Source organism: Salmo salar, chromosome 13, assembly GCF_965601325.2.
Source record: "Salmo salar chromosome 13, fSalSal1, whole genome shotgun sequence".
Lineage (NCBI taxonomy): Eukaryota > Metazoa > Chordata > Actinopteri > Salmoniformes > Salmonidae > Salmo > Salmo salar.
The window spans coordinates 27,961,731-27,985,195 of NC_138303.1; the positions used below are offsets into that span (position 1 = coordinate 27,961,731).

Consider the following 23,465-nt stretch of genomic DNA (forward strand, 5'->3'; position numbering starts at 1 on the left):
CTAACCACATTCACGATGGGAAGGAATTACATTTATTGATCAAAAGCTGAGTTTGGGCTCGTGGTCCTTTCTACTGATGCAACACTTATAATTTTGCAAATAAGAGGGTGGTTACTGGCTAGATAATTCAGTAGATTTAAGCTGCCAACATCAAACAAGGAGGCACATTTTCTGTAAATAGTTTAATATTAAATAAAAAAAGACTCCCATATAAAAAGAAAGCTACAGTCAACAATTTAATATTATTTTAACATAAGTATTGAAAGCAAGGGTAGAATGAGAAAATACTTAATTACAATTCCCCGAAAATTCACAATTCATTGTCTCTAACAATATAAAATAAAACACATTAACTGTACATATTTACAAATCTCCAAGTGTAGAAATTGCATAATCTGCTTCTTTTCATTTAAATAAGATACGCCAGCCTTACTGGGCTGTAATAGTGTATAGCACAGCGATCTGAAGGACAACGAGAGAAAGTACAACTACATCCCACCCAAAAATACATTGAGTTAAAAACCCACACATATCTCACACTTTTTCCATCAGCCATTCCCCTGTGAAAGGACCTAATTGAAATGTGCATCGTTTACTAAACACACCACAGAGAACATACAGAGGGGTGCATCACAAAGCATGACCACCATATAGAGCAGGTTCTATAGAGCAGGTTCTATAAGAAAGCTTATCTTGAATGTGGGTTGTCGGAAGTGTCGAGTCTTGCCAATTTCACATCTATCTTTATGAACTTGAAATGTGACTTCAGATTATTTAGGCAGTACACTTAGCTGGCTAACTCATCTGCTTGGTGACACACACACACACACACACACACACACACACACACACACACACACACACACACACACACACACACACACACACACACACACACACACACACACACACACACACCCCCCAGGTAATCTGATTCTAGATCTGTGGTCAGGGGCAACTTCTACCTTGAGCATCTTGAACACCCAAATGTACACAAACCACACAGACATCATACAATCTCTAACAGAGCGCAAATGTAGGTCATTCAAGTAGATACTCTTATCCTGACTCACAGTAAACACACTGAGAAACAGTGCAGTTTTTTGTAGACATAATTCTAACACTTACATCATAACGGATCTCAATCAATCACAACGTCAAGCAACCACACAGACTTAAGAGAGGACCTAAGTGAAAGCATCCACATAACTATTTTTCATTTTTTCATCTAGATCACTCCCATTCAAAAAGGTAAGAGGTTGGCATGACAATATATTAGTGCAGTTGAAAAACAGAGTGGGGGCGCTTGAACAATATAAAGCAGTGATAGGGGTGGGGTGAACCTGCTCCTGTCACTGTCTCTGGGACCTGGCTCCCCGCCGCCTCCTGCCCCGGACCGACCTCTCAGGCTTCAGCAGCACCACCTACAACACAGACACACATCACATCATCATTAGCAGTCTGGAGGGCAGACACTAAGGGACAAACTGCACTGCTGTTAGAAACTGAGATGACGCAACACGCACTGATATAATAGGTCCAATGAAGTTAAGGGTTGTGGGGTGGTCTAGTGTTTTACCCTGGGTTTAGTTTCCTCTAGGGCTGGAGAATCCAGTTCTCTGAAGTCCTCTAGCACATTCTGTAGCCTGAATTTTTTTTTAAACACACACAATAATCAGTATATTTACACTGGTATTACATTTCATTGTTCTAAGGAAAAGTTGGGCAGAATAGTAAATCGGTGCTCATCGTTATCAATGATTCAAGTAGAGAATCAAAATGAGCTCACGTTTGTTTCCTTTTCCTGCCTCTTCTGGCTCCTCCCATTTGTGCAGTTTGGTTCTGAAAGGGGAAAAGGACACTGAAATCAATAACAAATTACATCACAATCTTTCACTGCTTGTAATGCAATATGCAATGCTGTGGCTAAATGGCATTTTTAGCCATGCAGTGGTAAAAGAAAGACATCCTTGGCAGATGGTTTCAGGGATCCTTTATGACTGTTTAAATCATTACAAGAAACTAAAGGAAACAACAGCCAGACTCACCCTGCCCTGCTCCGTGTGCTGCAGACCCCCAGTCTCCTCCTTGGGGCGGCTGCTCCCGTCTCTGGGACTCTGGTACCCTGCCTGGGGTCTGTCCCCCTGCCGATCTGACACAACCTGGCTGTACGAGTCCGTCTTGGCTTCCTCCAGGTAGATGGGAAGCAGAGTAGGGTTAGTGTGACCCTCTGGGAACTCCAATTTGTTCTGCGGGGGCGTGGTGGAGCCATCGTTGCTGGGTTTGGGGGTGCCCTGAGCGGGGGAGTGGGCTGCCTCCATATTGAGCCGGGACAGGTTCGGGTTCCTCAGGGTGCAGGCTTGACGAGGGCTCAGGGAGAGGGGGGCACTGGCCTGAGGGAGAAGAGCGGAGGGGGAACGGCGCTCCTCAGGGTAGGAGGGCGGTAAGGCACCGAAGGCATCTGCCCCAGACTGAACTGCTTCCTGCTCTTTAGCACTGACCTGGAGGAAGGAGGTGTAGATAGTGTCCATGAAGGAAGCGTAGGGGTCCAGGACGCTCACCACGGAGCCCTCTCCACGCTGGGACACGGGGGCCAGGGCAGGACAGGGGCTGGGCGCAGCCTCTGGGGTAAGCCGATTGGCTGGAATATCCTCCTGAGGGGCGGAGCTGTCTGTTTCCTGTAAGGAGATTGGCTTTTCTCCCTCTGAGGGTGGTGCCATGTTGAGCTGAAGAAGGAAGATACAGATATTTCAAAATCACAGGACAAGGCTTGTGTCAGGAGTGGAAAACAGTGGCCTGTGTGGTCCAGTGGTTACAGCCGTTGATCCTGGCACACATGTACGCCAGAGTCGGCATGGGTTTGAATTCGTCACACTGGTATTTTACTCCCCCTACCTCAGCCTTTCCAACACTTTACATCTCTTCAATAAATCAAAAAATGTACAAAAGGAGTGGGACTGCGCCACTCTTAAAAATAAAAAAAAGTGGAACACAAGAAGTACCTGGATGTTGTTGAGGAGGTTGATGGCCCCATCAGGGCCCTGGAGCAGAGGCATGCCCAAGGCAGAGGCCTGTACGGGGGGCAGGAAGAGAGGGCCTGCACCTAGCCCCAGAAGACTGTGGAGGCTGGTCAGAGCAGACAGGTCTCCTACAAATACACATGGTTCATCATTAAAACAGTTTGTGAATGGGATAAGGTGACATTCTAAGCAATATGTGGGTAATGTACAAGATATTGCTTTTTTGTAGCTGTTCCCCAAGTTTGTAAATAATTCACTATTCATAAAGTGAAATGTAATAAAAAAGACTATGATTCCGCATTTGTAATTGACAACAAAACCTTGATATTTATAGCAGTGTAAATGAATGTTGCTGTGACTAACCTAGAACCCCAGGGTTGAGGAGAGTAGGCAGTAACTGGTGGAGGACAGGGTTGTCCTTTCCCTGGACAGACAGGGGGATTAGGGTGTCCATCCCCCCATCATGGCCTGAAGCTGAGACCTGGATGGAGACAGGATCAAAACATCAAACTGACATCTCTAATAGAGATAGTGTTAACTATTTGACAAGGGAAAACTACAGGGTAGAGGACCAGGCTAAGGGAGAGAACCTACCTGAGGTGGGGGTTGTTGGGGTTGCTGTGTTAGGGGGAGATGAGGGGCAGGCGGGAAGCCAGTAGAGCCCAGGGCAGCAGTTAGCAGATCAGGGCTGAGGGAGAGGAAGGCCGGGGGAGGCAGGGGGGTGGAGAGCAGGAGCGACTGCAGGGCCTGGAGGGGCCCATCGGCTGGGGGAAGCAGGCCCTGGAGGGCCTCAAGGAGCCCAGGGCCGGGGAGGGATGACGAGTCCAGGAGTCCAGACCCTTTATCCAGAGACAAACCGTCCAACAGGGCTGGGATGTGCTGCCGGAAGGGGAGGTCCAGGCTCAGCTGGCCAAGCCCAGACAGGGGCAACATGGCAGTCTGCTGCTGGCCTAGTAGCAGGGAGGCCATGAGGAGAGCCTGGAGGCCCAGTTTCTCCCCCATCCCCAGATCACACTCCTGGCCTGGGGTAGGGGCAGCAGAAGGGGGTAGCAGTGGGTTCAACAGGCCCAGGAGATTCAGAGGCAGCTCTCCCTGACCTCCCATTAGACAGGGGAATAAGCTAAATGGAAAGTTGTGGTTCAGATGGGCAGTCTGGTGTTGTTTCTGCTGTTGCTCTTGGTGATGTTCATGCTGTAAAAGTAGTTGTTGTTCTGATTGTTGTAGTAGTTGTTGATCGGGCAGTTGATGGTGTTGCTGAGGTGTGTTGGAGATGGGGAGGTGACCCTGCTGCCCACCCAGCCACAGGCCCAGGGGCAGAGAGCCCAGGATGGTGGGGTCCAGGAGGGAGGGCAGGCCGGCCGTGGCAGACAGAAGCTGGAGAAGCTGCTCCTGGCTCATGAAGGGGAAGGCTTCAGCCAGGGGTAAGGAGCAAGTGGAGTCCCCCAGGGCCTGGGGGCTGCAGCCTCCTGGGGGTTTGGTCACTGTGGAGCCCTGATGATCAACACTCTGAGGCTCTTGCACCCCTAGAGAGGATTGGAGAGAACCAGGATTAACGGCATGAGAAAGGTTCTTTTTCAAAACAGACAGTACTCAACAACTATTAACACGTCTAATGAAAAATTGGTGTATTTTCCAAGGGCTGCAGGTAGCCTAGCGGTTAGAACGTTGGGCCAGTAACTGAAAGGTCGCTGGTTTGAATACCTGCGACAACAATGTAAAACAATCTGTTGATGTGCCCTTGAGCAAGGTACTTAACCCTAATTTTCTCCAGTGGAGCCGTACTACTACGGCTGACCCTGTAAAACAACACATTTCACTGCACCTATCTGGTGGAAGTGACAATACAATATTCCATGATTTCACCTAGTTAGAGACATTTTAAAAGGTTCATCCTCACCTGTAATGTTGTTGCCGGTGGTTCTGTCCAGGCCCCCCTCCCCAAGAGGTGTGGTGGAAGAGGCTGCCAGCAGTGCCAGCATGTGGTTACTGAGATCCAGGGGTCTGGGGGAGGTGGTGCTGCTGTAGCTGGGGACGCTGCTGCTATGGTTGGAGGTGGAGGTGCTGTTGAGACCAGGGCCTAGTGTTGACATGCTCTCCATCTCCATTGATTCACTGACTTCAGGAAAGGCCTGGCCCATGGGTGACTGGATGGTGGTGGCATCTATAGGTTGGTTTTGGGCCTGCCACAGCCTATTAGGGGTGTGTGGGGTTGGCGATGGGCTACTGCGATATTGTGCTGACTGAGCGTTGGACAGGGCCATGGAGGGAGACCGTCTCTGTTTGGGACTGGTCCTCGTATGTGGTCGAGACGGAGACTGTGCATTACATCGCCTGGACTTTGACTGAGAGGGAGAGAGGGGCTGTGATGGGCCTTGTGTGGTACTGTGATGAGTGGGGGACTGCATGGAGAATGGTCTGATGTTTAAATGGGAGGGTGAGGGAGACTGCCTGGGGCTCTGCCTCATGCCTCCTGTACAGTGTCCAGAGCCGGGCTGGGCTCCAGTGGCTTGAGCGTTCTGCACACTGAGCAGGTGAAGCAGAGCAGAGAGAGGCTGGGTGGGGGGATCCGGTTGACCTGCCATGATTGTTGTGAAATCCAGGGCACCGTCAGTCTGCTTCTGTGGCCCTGCCAGTGTGCCAGAGTGCCGGACTGAGAGCCTTAGGGCCTGGAGGTGGTTCTCTAACATGGCGGGGTAGGGCGAGGCTGAGGTAGAGGAGGGTTGAGAGTGCGAGGAGAGGTTGAGCACGTCGCCGGGGGTTCTGGGACCAGTCATCTGGGACTCCTTCAGCATGCTGAGCACTGTGGGCGAACGCCGCTGCCGCTTCCTGTGGGATGTCCGGTCCGTACGGGAGAGGTGAAGGGGACTGGAGGCTAGGGGCTGGGAGAAGGAAAGCAGGGGGGAGGCTGCAGGCAGGGGCCTAGCGATTGAGGGAAGGCTGTTGTGTAAAGTGCTGTTTGTTACCTTCAATTGCTGAGACTCCCTCGAGACCTCCAAAGAGAGGGCTGAGCTGAGGATGCTGCGCGAATTGGAGCTCTGGTTGTGAGTCATCTGGCTGGCCAGCTGGGCCTTGGCTGCTGCCGAGAGGAGGCTACTGGCAGGAAAAGAAGCTGGGTGGGGTTGCTTCTGGTGGTTCAAGAACTGTCCAAGAGGCAAACCAGAAGAACCAGCACTGATCTCCATGCCTGAGGCAGAAGCAGGTGCCTTTGTGGGCCTCCCAACCTTTTCAAGAGCTAGAGAGAGGATATGAGGATTGTTTTGGTTGCTCAGTGAGTTTGGGTGAAGGATGTGATTATTAGTGCTAGTGTTGCCTGAGTTCTTAAACTGCTCTAAGATATCCTCAAGCTTGTATTTTGAGAAATGGAGGATAGGGGACCCCCCTGGTATAGGAGAGTGTGAGGATGAAGAGGATATCCTTCTGGGGGGGTAGCCACCAAGCACCACCCCTCCCACCCCCTGCTCAGAGTGAGCGGAAGAGGCGGACGGGTGGCGTGAGCGCTGGTGGGGAGAGGGGCAGTTCATACTCACAGAGGGAGAGGGGGAACATGAGGGGGACAGGGGAGACCCAACGATGATACCATGTTGATGACTCTGCCCTCCCCTCCCCAGTGTCCCAGGGGAGGAGGGAGGAGGGGGAGAGAGGGGCCCCACATGAGGAGATCTGAGGGCTTCTGGAGTCTGTGGTGCCCTCTGACCCTGACTCAGGTTCTGAGGCGTTGGTGTGCGTGGGGACCTCTGAGGTGCCCCATAGCTGGAGAATGGAGAGGTGTTGGGGAGGAGATTGAGAGGAGGTGGCAGTCTCCTCAAAATATCAGGCGTGTGATAAGAGTTAGTGCTATTGTGTGAGAGGGGTGAGGAACCATTGTAAGAATACACAAGTTGGGGAGAATTTTTAGGACTGCCACAAGAGTTGGGGTGGAGGTTATTGTTGGGCCTGGACTGGACTAGATGGTGTTTGGAGGTGTAAGTGCCACGTTCTTTTTCTTCCCTGTCCACTCTCATCCTCTTAGGATCTCTGTTCTCCATAATGCCACTGGTGACCTCTGCAACAACAACAAAAATAATCTACATTAGAGCTGGCACAATAATTGTATAATAGTGTAACTGACAATTTTGGACAATAACCATGAACTCGCATTTTTCTTCATTATTCGTAATACATTAGTAGGGGGTGAGATTCAACTTCATTTTCAAGTAGATATAGTTTACCCCATAGCAGTTTTTAATAATTTTTTACATGAAGTGGGTAAAGTTGGTAGCCTAATAATTTTACGAGAAAAACGGCATGGTCGGGAGTAGAAACTTCCTTTCTAAAAGGTCATAACCATTCGTTTTTGAGACGGGTGTCACCAAAGCTGTGTTGGATTCATTAGGTATGTCGTAGCTCATTTTCAAAGATGCAGTATTATAATACATTACAAGCTACATTTTTCACAAAAAATGGCAATTACAACAATAACCATGGCAATTAATTGTTACCCAAAATCCCATAATTGTCACAGCCCTAACCAACATGTTTAATGACATTTCTGAGAGCAGTATTTGAATAGCACAATGTAATAATGTTTTGGTAACTAACCATCAATAGCTGTTTAATGATCCTGAAAGTACTTCATTTCTGTTACATTAGATCCATTAATTTTTTTGCCGCTGACACAGTGCCTTCATTAAGTATTCACACCCCTTGACATTTTCCACATTTTGTTGTGTTACAGACCAAATTTAAAATGGATTAAACTATGTTTTTCAAACCTGTTAAATAAGTCAAAAAGTATTCAACCCCTTTGTTATGGCAAGCCTAAATAAGTTCAGGAGTAAACATTTGCTTAACAAGTCACATAATAAATTGCATGAACTCGGTGCAATAATAGAGAGTTTAACATGATTTCTGAATGACTACCTCATCTCTGTACCCCACACATACAATTATCTGTATGGTCCCTCAGTTGAGTAGTGAATTTCAAATACAGATTCAACCACAAAGACCAGGGAGGATTTCTAATAACTTCCAAAGGGCACCTATTGGTAAATGGGTAAAAATACAAATAAAGCAGACATTGAATATCCCTTTGAGCATGGTGGTTATTAATTACACTTTGGATGCTGTATCAATACACCCAGTCACTACAAAGATACAGGCGTCCTTCCTAACTCACTTGCTGGAGAGGAAGGAAACCGCTCAGGGATTTCACCATGAGGCCAATGGTGACTTTAAAGCAGTTACAGAGTTTAATGGCTGTGATAGGAAAAAACTGAGGATGGATCAACAACATTGTAGCTGCTCCACAATACTAACCTAATTAACAGAATGAAAAGGGAGCCTGTACAGAATACAAATATTCCAAAACATGCATCCTGTTTGCAATAAAAAGAAACAGAAGAGAGCTAAGCACAGGTTGAATCCTAGAGGAAAACCTGGTTCAGTCTGCTTTCCAACAGACACTGGGAGACAAATTCACCTTTCAGCAGGACATTAACCTAAAACACAAGGCCAAGTATACACTGGAGTTGCTTACCAAGACGACATTGAATGTTCCTGAGTAGCCTGGCTACAGTTGACTTAAAATCAGCTTGAAAATCTATGGCAAGACTTGAAAATGGCTGTCTAGCAATGATCAACAATCATCTTGACAGAGGTTGAAGAATAAAAACATTTTTTTTTGCCAATGTTGTACAATCCAGGTGTGCAAATCTCAGAGACTTACAGAGAATGCGATTACAGCTGTAATCGCTGCCAAATGTGATTCTAACATGTATTGACTCACGGGGTTGAATACTTATCTAATCAAGATAGAGTTTTATTGTTATTTTTTTTATTCAAATGTTAGAATTTTTCTTCCACTTTGACAGAGTATTTTGTGTAGATTGTTGACAAAAAATGGCAATTAAACCATTTGAATACCATTTTGAACAATTTGGAAAAAGTCAAGGGGTGTGAATACTTTCTGAAGGCACATTTTTACATTTACATTTTAGTCATTTAGCAGACGCTCTTATCCAGAGCGACTTACAGTAGTGAATGCATACATTTCATTAAAAAAAATTCTTCCCGTACTGGTCCCCCGTGGGAATCGAACCCACAACCCTGGCGTTGCAAACACCATGCTCTACCAACTTAGCCACACGGGACTGTATTTACCTGTGTGACGGGCAACATAGGGCAGTTGTGAAGCCTGCATACTGCGACAGAGCGCTGCCATGGCAACCACTTTCCTCCGATGGTTACAGAGCTTTGTCATGTCCTGCTCTGCCTTCCCCACCGGCTGGCTGTGCTGTTGAATTTTGACCCCTAGGCTAAAGTTAAACACCTGCAGAGACAAAGGAACATACATTCAGCAAACCCCAGTCAAAACCGGTTGTGAAACGATAAAAGTGAGATGTAGAGGGAGTCACCTTGTGGATGACCAGCGGACACTCCAGGCCACACTTGCATGTGCCATCGGTCAACAGATATGACTTAACCTCTTCCAGTGAAGACAGGACTGCACCACTTGGACTGTAGGAATGGACAGGGATGCAGGAGATGTGTGATGAAATAAAGGGAAGGGGAAATCAAATATATTTTACAAATCCCTGCTCCAGACCAGCTTTTGGGAAATGAAAACATTAGAATGGCTCATATATGCTCATAACACAAGTATAATAAGTATTATACACGCCTGTGTTACTGAACTTGCTTACCTTACATACACCACAAGTCCCTCCTTCGCTCTCCTCTGCCAGCCAATGGGGACTTGTATTGCCACAGTGTGAACTCCATCCTTGTCTCCACTGCCACTCTCACTGCCTCCCATCATTTTGTAAAAACTGCTTTGCAGCACCTTTGGGATAGAAGAAGCAGGAACAAATGTAGAATGAATACATGCTTTGATGAACAACTATTACGACCACTATGCTGAGATTCTGAGGTCAATGTTTTCCCACAAAAAAGACAACCAGAGTTCCAACTCGTAGAAATCAATATAAAGTCTCTAACATATAGCATGCCTGATGATAGCCCATTCATCGATGCTAACTACCTTTAGCACCTATTGTGGATAGTATTTTCTGGCTAGGGGAGTTTTGTTAAGCTTGTGCTAAACGTTTACACACATCACTTGCGGTACGGTTTGAAAACATATCTTATCTTTCATATCTGTTAGAAAAAAAAGAAGGTTAAATTACTACACACCTTTATAGGGTTGGGGTTCCCACACGGCCATATTTCCATGTTACAGCGTCTGTTTACGGAAAACAGAGTCGACCAACTGTGCTAATTAGCTATCTGCGTCGCCGAACACCTGTGTAAACGGAAGACGGACGCCACAAACTTGTCACTGAAAAATACTGCTGGCTGCAACTGTGTTAAAACAGTGTACAGTAAGTGTATATTTTGCATTTGTGAAATTATTTTGGTGAAATATGAAAGTTGAGGGCATTATGTTTCTAGAATCGTACCGCAACTGAGAATCGATTCACGTTTAGATGGAGTATTTTGCTGTTTTGGCTGACAGAGGCAATTCGCCTCTAAACAAAACATGTAAGGTCCTTGGACTTGGAGTAACATTAGGCGCTTTTAGTCTGTTATTGGGCTAGCCTGATGAGTGAGGAAGGATATCATGTTCTCAAGCCTACCTTGTCATCTTTGAAATGCCAAATATATTATTGGCTATGGTATCCACCGTTTGAAGGCCATTGTGTCAGGGGAGAAGCACACACAGACTCTGCCAACCACCCTCCAACACCTTGCAGAACTCTCCAAGAACTAACTAAGTCTTCTGACCCTGCTTCAGAGGTCAACTCCTCCAAAACTCTGCAGCTGACACTAAGGCCACAGTTCGACTGCAAAGAAGATTGAGATAGACCTGACGTTAGATAGCCCTAAAAAATAATACGTGAAAATGATGAACAAAATGAATCTCTCGATTCTGATTGCTACAATAACCCCACACAAACATAGCCACATAGCATTCGAGGAAGGGGATGGATATATTAAGATAGGCCTAGTGGTATTGTGGTATTTCAATTGAGTGACGTATTATCAAATAGCTACCTAGATAGTTAGCGAGCAAAATGAGACTGGTGGTGTGTGCAGCTGGATGTTGAAATGAAAAGGGAAAACAGCATTTGTAACTTGATAATAGTCATCTAGCCCACATGCACACTGTACTTGATAATATAGCCATTACAGAAGCGGCACATAAAGTTAAATCACAGTCACAGCAATGATTGTCCTACATAGCTAGCTAGGCTACCTTTATCCAACTAACGTTAGTTAGCTAATGTTGCAGTCTAAAGTGTCGTAACAGCTTGACAGACACACCTTGCAAAATAGTAACATTTCAATAATGAGAACTTGGGGGGAAATTGTTTATCAATATTGTCATGCATGCTAGCTAGCTAGCTAGCGAGCAATTGTGCGAAATGTATTCTACCATTCTGTTCTCAAACAAGGTCGCGAAGTTTTTGGAGTCTTCTCCAGTAAGCTCGCGGGAGAACCCCGGCCAGAGTTAGCTAGCTGGCTTACTAACGCTAAATTGTTTTGGATGTTAACATTATCTAGACAGACAATGTGGTGATCAACCCTCCAATGCAAATTATTTGCACCATCAATCAACTATCCGTCTGTCTAGCTGCATCTGCCCGTCTCGTTAAAAACAAAGGACAATAATGCTTCATTTTACTGCGCCTATGATCTCGGGGCTAGGCTAGCTAGCGTTGACAGAAATTTACTTGATTCTGGAGTGTCCCAAGACCCAAGGATGTCTGATCGTGTCGCCAAATTATTCAGTCGTTATCTCCAGACACTGTTCGATCAAGCTGGTGTATGTTCAGCAAAAATGGAGCTCATCCGATGCACCTTTTAATCTCTATTTCACAGTTATTATTTTTTCTTGCAGATTCCGTGCAAAAAAAAATAATGGAGTTTTCTATGGAGCATGCGCACTGGGGCGGCGGGGGACTATTGTACCCACAATGCAACCGGACCTTTGTAGTGGTAGCCGACGCGACCCCCAGATGAAGAATAAACTGGCCATGGTTCTCTGTTCTTCAACTGGGCTGGGGAAAATAGGCTTTTCTGGAATGTCATGTTTTCTTCCATGGATTAGCTACCTCTACTACCATCAGTCTTTCACAATACAATACTGTACTTTTTCTTAATATGTTATGTGTATCCTCTCCTTATATGTAAACTACAAGTTTTTCTTTATGTTTAAAATGTTCTTTAACCTGGCAGTACAATAAAGATAAATATAGCCTATATCCATTCCATTCCTTTGTCCGTATTTACCATAGAAATATAATTATTGTTGTCATAACGATGTTGACAACAATGAGAGCAACTAAAACAATACTGATTATGCCTGCAGTTTGAACAGTAAGCCAATAGTTGGCTGTGTGTGTCTTGGCCTGTCCTCTCAGGCTGTTTCAGGGGTCTGCAGGGTCATGGCTAGAAGGGATCCAGCTTTTGTCAAATTAAAATCAAAAGTAATTTTTTTCCCCCATTTTAGTTAGACAAAGCTGGATCCCTTCTAGCCATGACCGATCTGCAGGGCCAAGGAATGGGTATGAGTATCGGATTTCCCCTCGTCACCGGTACCCAGCTGTCTCACTCACTCAAACTGATGCCTGCCTTTACAGTCCCTCACTCACTCACCCCACTGCTCTTAACCACTAACCATTGGATCAGTTTTTGGAAATTACCTGCATAAAGCTGAAAAGGGAAACATCGATCAAGAGTTGGAATGGTTCGGAGGCCTCCGGTGTGACAGGTTGCTCATCACACATGAAAGGAAACTGGTGAAGAAAGCCTTTTCCATACATCCACATGCCAGATTTCATTTCTTCATTGACTGGACTAGCAACCAGTAGGACCAAGTATGTCTAAACTGTAACTATATTGCATGCCCCTTTTTGTGTATATGTGTGATCTGTTCAGCTTTGTCTTTTTATAAATAGATATCATATATTTTATAATTTAGATATATAGCAAATTCTTTAAGTTTCATTAAGAGGGGACTGAAATGTCAAATCCTCACTAAGACTGATTCTGGTTTTATATCATTGTAATTTTTCTGAATCTCTCAACTCATGACCAGTCTGGCAAGGCACCCAAATTTAGCCATGATGAGATTGAGTTACCCTGCCCCAAAATAGTAGAGTGGACGAGTTTGTGTGTGTGTGCAGGCTTGTGTGGGTAAATCATCTCCCCCTCCCTCATTACTACATGCGAGAGGAGAGGACATCATTGGGTCACGTGTCTCATTAAAATGGTCCCATTCAAATTGAGAGCCAGTGTTTCTGTTCCCCTGAACTGTATTCTCTCTTAGGTGGGTAGCACTGCAGGACGAGAGTGAGAGCTCACACACTACACCATGGCCCAATATGACCAGTGAGTCTGCTCTCCTGTCATTGAACTCAATACATAGGATATTCCTTTTTAATAGTTTTACCTGGTTCTAAGCAAAACAACGAGGGAAAGCTTTAAGTATTAGATTATTCATTGCAGTAGTCATGTAAAACCTGGTAAAAATGTAAAGCTCAGCCACCATAACAATGCTACTGCAATATCCGCCCTTAAATATATGTCAGATATCCTTGTTTGTTGATGTTGCTTAATGGTCTCTGTTTGTTTCTCTGAGTTAGACTGGAAGATAAACATTCTGTGGATATCCACGATAACCCCACAGCCCCTGACAATATTGTGAAAGAAGAAGACAATACTGTGAGTAGCATGCCAATCTGCCACTGTTGGTAACACCATCCCTGAAACAGTTTAAAATAGCAGCCAACTAGGATGGTCAAAATACAATAACCTCATTAGTTTAATATGTGAGGCTCTCTGCTCCCCTATTTATATTCTGCAGTAAGGTGACACTGTGGGCTAAATCCACAGAGCTTTTTTCATTTACCACTTACTCTCCAGAAGTAAAATAACGGTTTCAATGGACATTTTTGTACAGTGCATTCGGGAAAGTATTCAGGAAGTATTAAAACACTGAAAGCATCTTTGTCAGCGATTACAGCCTCAAGTTTTCTTAGGTATGACGCTACGAGCTTGGCACATCTGTATTTGGGCTGTCATGAGCCTTTTACTGAGGAGTGGCCACTCTACCATAAAGGCATGATTGGTGGAGTGCTGCAGAGATGGTTGTCCTTCTGTAAGGTTCTCCCACCTCCACAGAGGAACTCTGGGGCTCTGTCAGAGTGATCGGGTTCTTGATCACCTCCCTGACCAAGGCCCTTCTCCCCTGATTGCTCAGTTCGGCCATGCGGCCGACTCTAGGAAGAGTCTTAGTGGTTCCAAACTTCTTCCATTTAAGAATGATGGGGGCCACTGTGTTATTGACAGTGGTGTAAAGTACTTAAGTAAAAATACTTTAAAGTACTACTTAAGTAGATTTTTGGTGTATCTGTACTTTAACTTTTACTTTACTACATTCCTAAAGAAATAATCTACTTTTTACTCTGTACATTTTCCCTGACACACAAAAGTACTCGTTACATTTTGAATGCTTAGCAAGACAGGAAAATGGTCCAATTCACACACTTATCAAGAGAACATCCCTCGTCATCCCTACTGCCTCTGATCTGACAGACTCACTAAACACAGCTGCTTTGTTTGTAGATAATGTCTGAGTGTTGGAGTGTGCCCCTGGCTATCCATACATTTTTAAAACAAGAAAATGGTGCCGTCTGGTTTGCATAATATAAGGAATGTGAAAGGATATATACATTTACTTTTGATACTTAAGTATATTTTTCAATTACATTTACTTTTTATACTTAAGTACATTTAAAATCAAATTCTTTTAGACTTTTACTCAAGTAGTATTTTCCTGGGTGACTTTCACTTTTACTTGAGTAATATTCTATTAAGGTTTCTTTACTTTTCCTTAAGTATGACAATTGAGTACTTTTTCCACCACTGGTTATTGGGGACCTTTAATGCTGCAGACATTTTTTTGGTACCCTTCCCCAGATCTGTGCCTCTACACAATCCTGTCTCGGCGCTCTACGGACAATTTCTTCGACCTCCTGGCTTGGTTTTTGCTCTGACATGCACTGTCAACTGTGGGACCTTATATAGACAGAGGTGCACCCTTCCAAATCATGTCCAATCAATTGAATTTATCACAGGTGGACTGAAGTTTTAGAAACATCTCAAGGATGATCAATGGGAACAGGATCCACCTGAGCTCAATTTTGAGTCTCATATCAAAGGGTCTGAATACTTATGTAAATAAGGTAGTTCTGTTTATCTTTAGTATATTTGCTAACATTTCTAAAAAGCTGTTTTCTCGTTGACATTATTGGTTATTGTGTGTAGATTGATGAGGAAAAACGAATTGAATCCATTTTAGAATAAGGCTGTAACATAACAAAATGTGGAAAAAGGAAAGGGGTCTGAATACTTTCCGAATGCACTGTATGATATAAATAACGATCATGATAGGAAATCACTGTTTTGATGAGACTGATTCTTTGGATTTCAATAAAAATGTTCCACCTCTAGCTGAATCAAATCAAATGAAATTACATTATATTGGTCACATGCAGATGTTATTGCGGGTGTAGCTAAATGCTTGTGTTCCTAGCTCCAGCAGTGCTGTAATATTGAACAATTTCCGACAATACACATATTTAAAAGTTTTAAAAAATGCAAATAAGATATATATTATATATATACCAATCCAATATATACCAATCCAATCAGCAGTCACTAGGGAGGGGAAAGGAAGGAACGCTTTAAAAGTATTGAGACATGCACCCTCTCTGCAGGTATACTTTATTTATGAGGAGGAGGTGGAAGTAGAGGAGAAGGAGCCCGAGCCTGAGCCCGTTGTCATATTGGTGAATGACAAACCACACAAGTTCAAGGACCACTACTGCAAGACGCCCAAGTTCTGTGACGTCTGTGCTCGTATGATAGTCCGTAAGTTTTAACATTGACCACAGTGTCTCTTGTATTTATTAATAGTATCTGTAAAGCTGAAGATTAATAATACTGACTAGCTTCTTATAGTTGACTTTTCAACCTTTCAGTCAACAACAAGTTTGCTCTACGGTGCAAAAACTGCAAGACCAACATCCACCACTCGTGCCAGTCCTATGTTGAGTATCAAAAGTGCTTTGGCAAAATTGTAAGACATTTTCAATTCATAATTTAGATAGTCATTATAATGTCAGAACATAATCAAGTTGCCATTGCATGCAGCTGCCAGAAACAAAAATGATTCTACATATTCATTTTGCTTTCTCTCCTATAGCCCCCAGGTTTCAGACGGGCCTACAGCTCCCCTCTATACAGTAGTGACCAGACAGATGCAGGTATGACACTAACCATCTCAACAAGTGTTCAACTTATTTTTTACTATATGTGCTCCCTATGCTGCTTCCCTCCTGTCTAGCCCACTCCAACCGTAATGACCCTGTGTTTGACACCCTGCGGGTTGGGGTCGTCATGGCAAACAAGGAGCGCAAGAAGGGGTCTGAGGACAAGAAGAATGTGAGTGTGGAACTCTGTGTACATGGCACATATTAGCCAAAAAAGAAATGAATGACGATAAGTGGTGTAATTTACTGACAACCATTTGCATAGGGATCATAAATGGTATGTTAACCATCTTTTTTTCCCTCCAAGATGATGATGATGATGATGGAGGAAGAGGAATCCCAACAACCCAAAGAAGACGAGCAGGCAGAAGGTATTGAAAAAGGATGAGCATGTCCATATTGAAGCATGTGACAATTCAAGGTGATGCCATCTATGGTTCCACTGCATCAACTATACAAAAATACACTTTATTTGTATTTTATTTAAACAAATTGTGCCATATGAAATGATATTGAAGCTCATCAAAGTGAATGGTAAATAAACCGAAGCATAAGGGCTGGTTGGTTGTCAAGCAGTTGCTAAACAACATACAGGACCAGTAAAAAGTTTAGACACACCTACTCATTCCAGGGTTTTTATTTATTTTTTACTATTTTCTACATTGTAGAATAATAGTGAAGACATCACAACTATGAAATAACACATAAGGAATCATGTAGTAACCAAAAAAGTGTTAAACAAATCAAAATTTATTTTAAATTTTAGATTCTTCAAAGTAGCCACCCTCTGCCTTGATGATTGCTTTGCACACTCTTGGCATTCTCTCAACCAGCTTCATGAGGTAGTCACCTGGAGTGCATTTCAATTAAAAGGTGTGCCTTGTTAATTTGTGGGATTTCTTTCCTTCTCAATGCGTTTTGGCCAATCAGTTGTGTTGTAAAAAGGTAGGGGTGGTGTACAGAAGATAGCCCTATTTGTTAAAAGACCAAGCCTATATTATGGCAAGAACAGATCAAATAAGCAAAAAGAAATGACAACCAGAATGACATCCAGTACAGAACAAAAAATGAATATCTTACACTGAATGTCAAGGAGCAACATAAAATAAATGTAATACTGATTATAAAGTTGTGGAGTTGACCATTGTTGTATTGAAACTCTACAAAGACCCTGTGTGATGTCCTTGTAGGAAAGCCAGAAGGGGATAAGAAAGGAGACAAGGCTGACAAAGCAGATGACAAGGTAAGGGACTGTAACTGCCTGACATCATGTATACACTAACCATGTAAATATCAATAATAACACCCTGTCTGCTACATCAATACAATTAGTAGTTAAATAAACATTGGTGTATGTTTGCTACAGAAAAAGAAGGAGATGGGAAACATGGGAAATCAGTCACATTACTACCTGGCTCTGTATCGCTTCAAGGCTATTGAGAAAGACGACCTTGACTTCCAGTGGGTTTACCAATACATTTCCTTAAATTGTATGAATGATGTTTTATGTTCAACATTTCAGTCTTGTGGTAATGTGAAACATTTGATAAAAATATACAAACCTTTGTGTCTTTCAGTCCTGGTGATCGAATCACTATAATTGATGATGCCAATGAGGAATGGTGGAGGGTAAGTGTTCCTGAAACAATTGTCATGCAAGCCGACAATGATCAAAACTAGCAATGAGTCTGCTAGTAGTCTCTATGGGGTGCCACAGGGTTCAATTCTCAGGCTGACTCTTTTCTCTGTATATATCAATGATGTCGCTCTTGCTGCTGGTGATTCTCTAATCCACCTCTACGCAGACGACACCATTCTGTATACATCTGGCCCTTCTTTGGACACTGTGCTAACAAACCTCCAAACGAGCTTCAATGCCATACAACACTCCTTCCGTGGCCTCCAACTGCTTTTAAATGCTAGTAAAACTAAGTGCATGCTCTTCAACTGCTGCCCGCACCCGTCCGCCTGATTAGCATCACTACTCTGGACAGTTCTGACTTAGAATATGTGTACAACTACAAATATCTAGGTGTCTGGTTAGACTGTAAACTCTCCTTCCAGACTCACATTAATCATCTCCAATCCAAAATTAAATCTAGAATCAGCTTCCTATTTAGCAACAAAGCCTCCTTCACTCATGCTGCCAAACATACCCTCGTAAAACTGACTATCCTACCAATCCTTGACTTCAGCGATGTCATTTACAAAACAGCCTCCAACACTCTACTCAGCAAACTGAATGTAGTCTATCACAGTGCCATCCGTTTTGTCACCAAAGCCCCATATACTACCCACCACTGCGACCTGTATGCTCTCGTTGGCTGGCCTTCACTACATATTCGTCGCCAAACCCACTGGCTCCAGGTCATCTATAAGTCTTTGCTAGATAAAGCCCCGCCTTATCTCAGCTCACTGGTCACCATAGCAACACCCATCCGAGCATGCGCTCCAGCAGGTATATTTCACTGGTCACCCCCAAAGCCAACACTTCATTTGGCCGCCTTTCCTTCCAGTTCTCTGCTGCCAATGACTGGAACGAATTGCAAAAATCACTGAAGCTGGAGTCTTCTATCTCTAACTTTAAGCATCAGCTGTCAAAGCAGCTTACCGATCACTGTACCAGTACACAGCCAATCTGTAAATAGCACACACAACTACCTCACCCCCTTATTGTTATTTATCCTCTTGCTCTTTTGCACCCCAGTATCTCTACTTGCACATCATCATCTGCACATCTATCACTCCAGTGTTAATGCTAAATTGTAATTATTTTGCCTCTATGGCCTATTTATTGCCTTACCTCCCTACTCTTCTACATTTCCACACACTGTATATAGATATTTCTATTGTGTTATTGACTGTACGTTTGTTTATGTGTAACTCTGTGTTTTTGCTTTTGTCGCACTGCTTTGCTTTATCTTGGCCAAGTCGCAGTTGTAAATGAGAACTTGCTCTCAACTGGCCTACCTAGTTAAATAAAGGTGAAATAAAAATATTAAAAATAATAATACTGCCCCATGAGGTCTGCTTTCTATTTTATTGTCACCATCGGTAAATAAGGGCAATTTTTTATTCTCAGGGGAAGATTGGGGAGAAGACAGGTTACCTCCCAACCAATTACATCATTCGAATAAAAACGGGAGAGAGGGTGTTCAAGGTGACGCGCTCTGTCGTGGGAAACAGAGAGATGGGTCAGATAACACTGAAAAAAGACCAGGTAAGAAACAGGTGTCTGTGTATCAGACCTGAGTCAAATACTATCACATACAGCAGTTGAAAGTAGTGTAATTGAGGCCTGCTTTATTTAGCTATTGCTGGTCACGCTGAATCAAGCCCAGCTCAAGTATTTGACCCAGGTCAGCTGTCTGTGTCTATGAAAATAATATTTTTCTTCGTTTTTCTTTGCACAGGAAACTGATGTCAGCTGATTTATGATCATGAGCAGTATGGATGGATGTGTGCATGTGGACAGTGACTGTAATGACGGTTGCTATTGTGCGTGTGTGTGTGTCTGGTCCTGTGGTGGAAAAAGTATCCAATTGTCATACTTGAGTAAAAGTAAAGATACCTTAATAGAAAATGACTCAAGTGAAAGTCACCCAGTAAAATACTATTTGAGTAAAAGTATCTGGTTTTAAATATATGTAAGTATCAAAAGTAAACAACAAGTAAAATAATTTCTAATTCCTTATATTAAGCGAACAAGACGGCACCATTTTCTTGTTATTTGTATTTACGGATAGCAAGGGGCACACTCCAACACTCAGACATAATTTACAAACAAAGAATGTGTGTTTAGTGAGTGCAGCAGATCAGAGGCAGTAGGGATGACCAGGCATGTTCTCTTGATAAGTACGTGAATTGTACCATTTTCCTGTCATGCAAAGCATTCAAAAGTACTTTTGGGTGTCAGGGAAAATGTAAGGAGTAAAATGTACATTATTTTCTTTAGGAATGTAGTGAAGTAAAAGTAGTCAACAATAATCTGTACCAGTCAACTTTGGACACACCTACACATTCAATGGGTTTTATACATTTTTACTATTGTCTACATTGTAGAATAATAGTGAAGACATCAAAACTATGAAATAACACATACGGAATCATGTAGTAACCAAAAAAGTGTTAAACAAATCAAAATATATTTTAGATTTTAGATTCTTCAAAGTAGCCACCCTCTGCCTTGATGATTGCTTTGCACACTCTTGGCATTCTCTCAACCAGCTTTACGAGGAATGCTTTTCCAACAGTGTTGAAGGAGTTCCCACATATGCTGAGCACTTGTTGGCTGCTTTTCCTTCACTCATCCCAAACCATCTCATTTGGGTTGAGGTCGGGTGATTGTGGAGGCCAGGTCATCTGATGCAGCACTCCATCACTCTCCTTGGTCAAATAGCCCTTACACAGCATGGAGGTCTGTTTTGGGTCATTGTCTTGTTGAAAAACAAATGATTGTCCCATTAATTGCAAACCTGATGGGATGGTGTATCGCTGTGGTAGCCATTCTGGTTCAGTGTGCCTTGAATTCTAAATAAATCACTGACAATGTCACCATCAAAGCATCCCCACACCTCCTCTTCCATGCTTCGCAGTGGGCACCACACATGCAGAGATCATCTGTTCACCTACTCTGAGTCTCACAAAGACATGGCGGTTGGAACCACACATCTCAAATTTGGACTCATCAGACCAAAGGACAGATTTCCACTGGTCTAATGTCCATTGCTTATGTTTCTTGGCCCAAGCACATCTCTTTTTATTACTGGTGTCCTTTAGTAGTGGTTTCTTTGCAGCAATTTGACCATGAAGGACTGATTCACACAGGTTCCTTTGAACAGTTGATGTTGAGATGTGTCTGTTACTTGAACTCTGTGAAGCATTTATTTGGGTTGCAATCTGAGGTGCAGTTAACTCTAATGAACTTATCCTCTGCAGCAGAAGTAACTCTGGGTCTTCATTTCCTGTGGCGGTCCTCATGAGAGCCAGTATCATCATAGCGCTTGATGGTTTTTGTGACTGCACTTGATGAAATCCTCAAAGTTCTTGAATTTTCCAGATTGACTGACCTTCATGTCTTAAAGTGATGATGGACTGTCGTTTCTCTTTGCTTATTTGAGCTGTTGTTGCCATAATATGGGCTTGGTCTTTTACCAAATCTTATGAAACTACCCCTACCTTGTCACAACACAACTGATTGGCTCAAACGCAAGGAAAGAAATTCCACAAATTAACTTTTAACAAGGCACACCTGTTAATTGAAATGCATTCCAGGTGACTACCTCATGAAGCTGGTTGAGAGAATGCCAAGAGTGTGCAAAGCAATCATCAATTGAAAGGGTGTCTACTTTGAAGAACCTAAAATATATTATGATTTGTTTAACACTTTTTTGGTTACTACATGATTCCATATGTTTTATTTCATAGATTTGATGTCTTCACTATTATTCTTCAATGTAGAAAATAGTAAAAAATAAAGAAAAACCCTTGAATGAGTAGGTGTGTCAACTTTTGTCTGGTACTTTAAATAGTAAAGTAAACTACAGATACCCCCAAAACTTTAGTAGTACTTTAAAGTATTTTTACTTAAGTACTTTACATCATTGGTCTGGTCATCTTCAACAATTATTGTACCTCTGTGGAGCCACAACACTGTCCTCCATTCTCTTTGTGTTGCAGATCGTGGTGAAGAAGGGAGAGGAGGTGAATGGCTACTTGAAGGTCAGCACAGGCCGCAAGCTGGGCTTCTTTCCCACTGACCTGCTCCAGGAGATCTGAGCCTGACCGGATCACAACAATAACCACAGGTCTAGAGTCACACCGTCACCAGGACCATAACCACAGACCGGCCCAAGCAAAAAAATTACACCAAACCCAAGACCTAAACACATAATCACAACATTTTCTAACACAACACTTACACTAACACTTGTATTTTCCACCTGTAGGGGCCTATAGAGCTAATCTGGTGAATGTGTAAGCTGTTTGAGGGCTGTAAATTGTGATGAGTGTAACTTAATACTGCAGCCTACCCACCCTGGTGAACTGGATCAGCTGGCCATGCAATCCGAGCTGGACAGAGACGTGTGACGTAGGACCAGGAATGTGTGGTGGACACCTAAAAAGTGAATATGTTTGTGTCATTTCAATGTGATCAAAACTGGACAACCTGAAACTTCATCTTCAGAAACTTGAAGCAAAAAACATTACTAAACCCAATGGCTGAAACTACTGACTGTATCTACTAAGTAACTAGGATTTTTACATTATTTTTGTTATGCAAACTAAATTGTCTTGGAGGCTAATAATGTATTGCTTACTCTTATTGTAGTAGTTCCTTTTTATATATAGTCAGCTGAAATTCTAGTGCTTAATTTTCCCCTTGATGCAAATGTTCAAGGGGGCTTGTTAAAGTGCATGTTGTAATTTTTTTGCTTCGGCCAGTCTTTTATCCTCTTTAACAAAACAGTGTGCTGTGTATTTGTTGTATTTATATAGAGCAATAGACAATGTAAGCCTGGCTGACAGAGACCCACACACTTTTGCCAGACAAATGTAGGCCTATCATTGATGCAATGTTGTAACATTATGCTACAGTCATTTGTTATTAATTTACTACTGAAATACTAACAGGGGAGTGCAGGCTTTTCCCATTTATTGTCTTTCTTGATATGCATCCTCTGTGACACCATCATAGTGGTGAAATCAATTCACAATTCGAAATAAAGTCCTCTTTTTTAATCAGTATTTTGCATTCACTGATTTTTGTGTCTATCATGATTCATGACTTTTGTGTCCAACCTAAAGAGGGAATCGGTTCAGCTTGTGTCTACAAAATAGTCAATACAGATACTACTTGTGTCATGTATTGATCCAGTGATGGGGACAATGCAGCCTTCATTATCCTGTGTGAATGCTAGCAGTGTCACATGGAATGATTGTAAATAGTGTCTTAAATTTATTCAAAATATATTATATATCTATATATTGAAATATTCTAACATTATATATTTAAATGCAAGCATGGCTCTTATGGTGACAATTTGAATAGGCGGCCATACAGCAGTTCCTCTGAACAGTTGATGTTGAGATGTGTCTGTTACTTGGAACTCTGTGAAGCATTTGTTTG

The 23,465-nt window shown here is 43.0% G+C and overlaps 2 protein-coding genes and 1 long non-coding RNA gene across 6 annotated transcripts; 2 read left to right on the forward strand and 1 right to left on the reverse strand.

Annotated features, from left to right (window-relative positions):
- Positions 1-167: 167 nt before the first annotated feature.
- LOC106566702 (uncharacterized) lies at positions 168-11,949 on the reverse strand. Of its 4 annotated transcripts, XM_082959931.1 has the most exons (15): positions 11,732-11,949; positions 10,634-10,840; positions 10,191-10,299; positions 9,701-9,840; positions 9,413-9,515; positions 9,159-9,327; positions 5,984-7,062; positions 4,918-5,899; positions 3,615-4,543; positions 3,384-3,501; positions 3,003-3,148; positions 2,049-2,726; positions 1,790-1,842; positions 1,580-1,646; positions 168-1,424 (listed from the first exon to the last, which is right to left on the reverse strand). In XM_082959931.1, the coding sequence occupies exons 3-15, from the start codon at positions 10,227-10,229 to the stop codon at positions 1,353-1,355; spliced, it is 4,575 nt and encodes a 1,524-aa protein (XP_082816057.1). In that variant the 5' UTR covers positions 10,230-10,299; positions 10,634-10,840; positions 11,732-11,949; the 3' UTR covers positions 168-1,352. The 4 variants fall into 4 exon arrangements, with proteins under 4 accessions (XP_082816057.1, XP_082816055.1, XP_082816056.1 ...); XM_082959929.1 differs by having other exon boundaries at positions 4,918-7,062; XM_082959930.1 differs by lacking the exon at positions 10,191-10,299 and having other exon boundaries at positions 4,918-7,062.
- LOC145860026 (uncharacterized) lies at positions 10,216-12,262 on the forward strand. The gene is made up of 2 exons (XR_014380006.1): positions 10,216-10,378; positions 11,899-12,262. It is a non-coding gene; the product is annotated as an uncharacterized LOC145860026 (long non-coding RNA).
- Positions 12,263-12,612: 350 nt separating this feature from the next.
- On the forward strand, positions 12,613-23,083 carry LOC106566701 (SH3 and cysteine-rich domain-containing protein 3). Its single transcript, XM_014134996.3, has 13 exons — positions 12,613-12,877; positions 13,330-13,391; positions 13,646-13,724; positions 15,782-15,935; positions 16,046-16,143; positions 16,270-16,330; positions 16,411-16,508; positions 16,644-16,707; positions 17,527-17,579; positions 17,703-17,797; positions 17,914-17,965; positions 19,419-19,556; positions 22,016-23,083. Exons 2-13 carry the CDS (start codon positions 13,375-13,377, stop codon positions 22,112-22,114), a joined length of 1,008 nt encoding a protein of 335 aa, XP_013990471.1. The 5' UTR covers positions 12,613-12,877; positions 13,330-13,374; the 3' UTR covers positions 22,115-23,083.
- The last annotated feature ends 382 nt before the right edge of the window (positions 23,084-23,465 follow it).

Bases quoted from the DNA above. Each gene is read 5' to 3' on its own strand.
- LOC106566701 (XM_014134996.3), top strand. The intron at 16,331-16,410 runs GTATGACACTAA...CCTCCTGTCTAG, and splicing joins TAGTGACCAGACAGATGCAG to CCCACTCCAACCGTAATGAC. The intron at 16,708-17,526 runs GTATTGAAAAAG...ATGTCCTTGTAG, and splicing joins AGAAGACGAGCAGGCAGAAG to GAAAGCCAGAAGGGGATAAG.
- LOC106566702 (XM_082959929.1), bottom strand. From the start codon at position 10,229: ATGGAAATATGGCCGTGTGGGAACCCCAACCCTATAAAG. The intron at 3,502-3,614 runs GTAGGTTCTCTC...GTCTCCATCCAG, and splicing joins CCCAACAACCCCCACCTCAG to GTCTCAGCTTCAGGCCATGA. The intron at 2,727-3,002 runs GTACTTCTTGTG...TTCCTTCTTCAG, and splicing joins ACCTCCTCAACAACATCCAG to CTCAACATGGCACCACCCTC.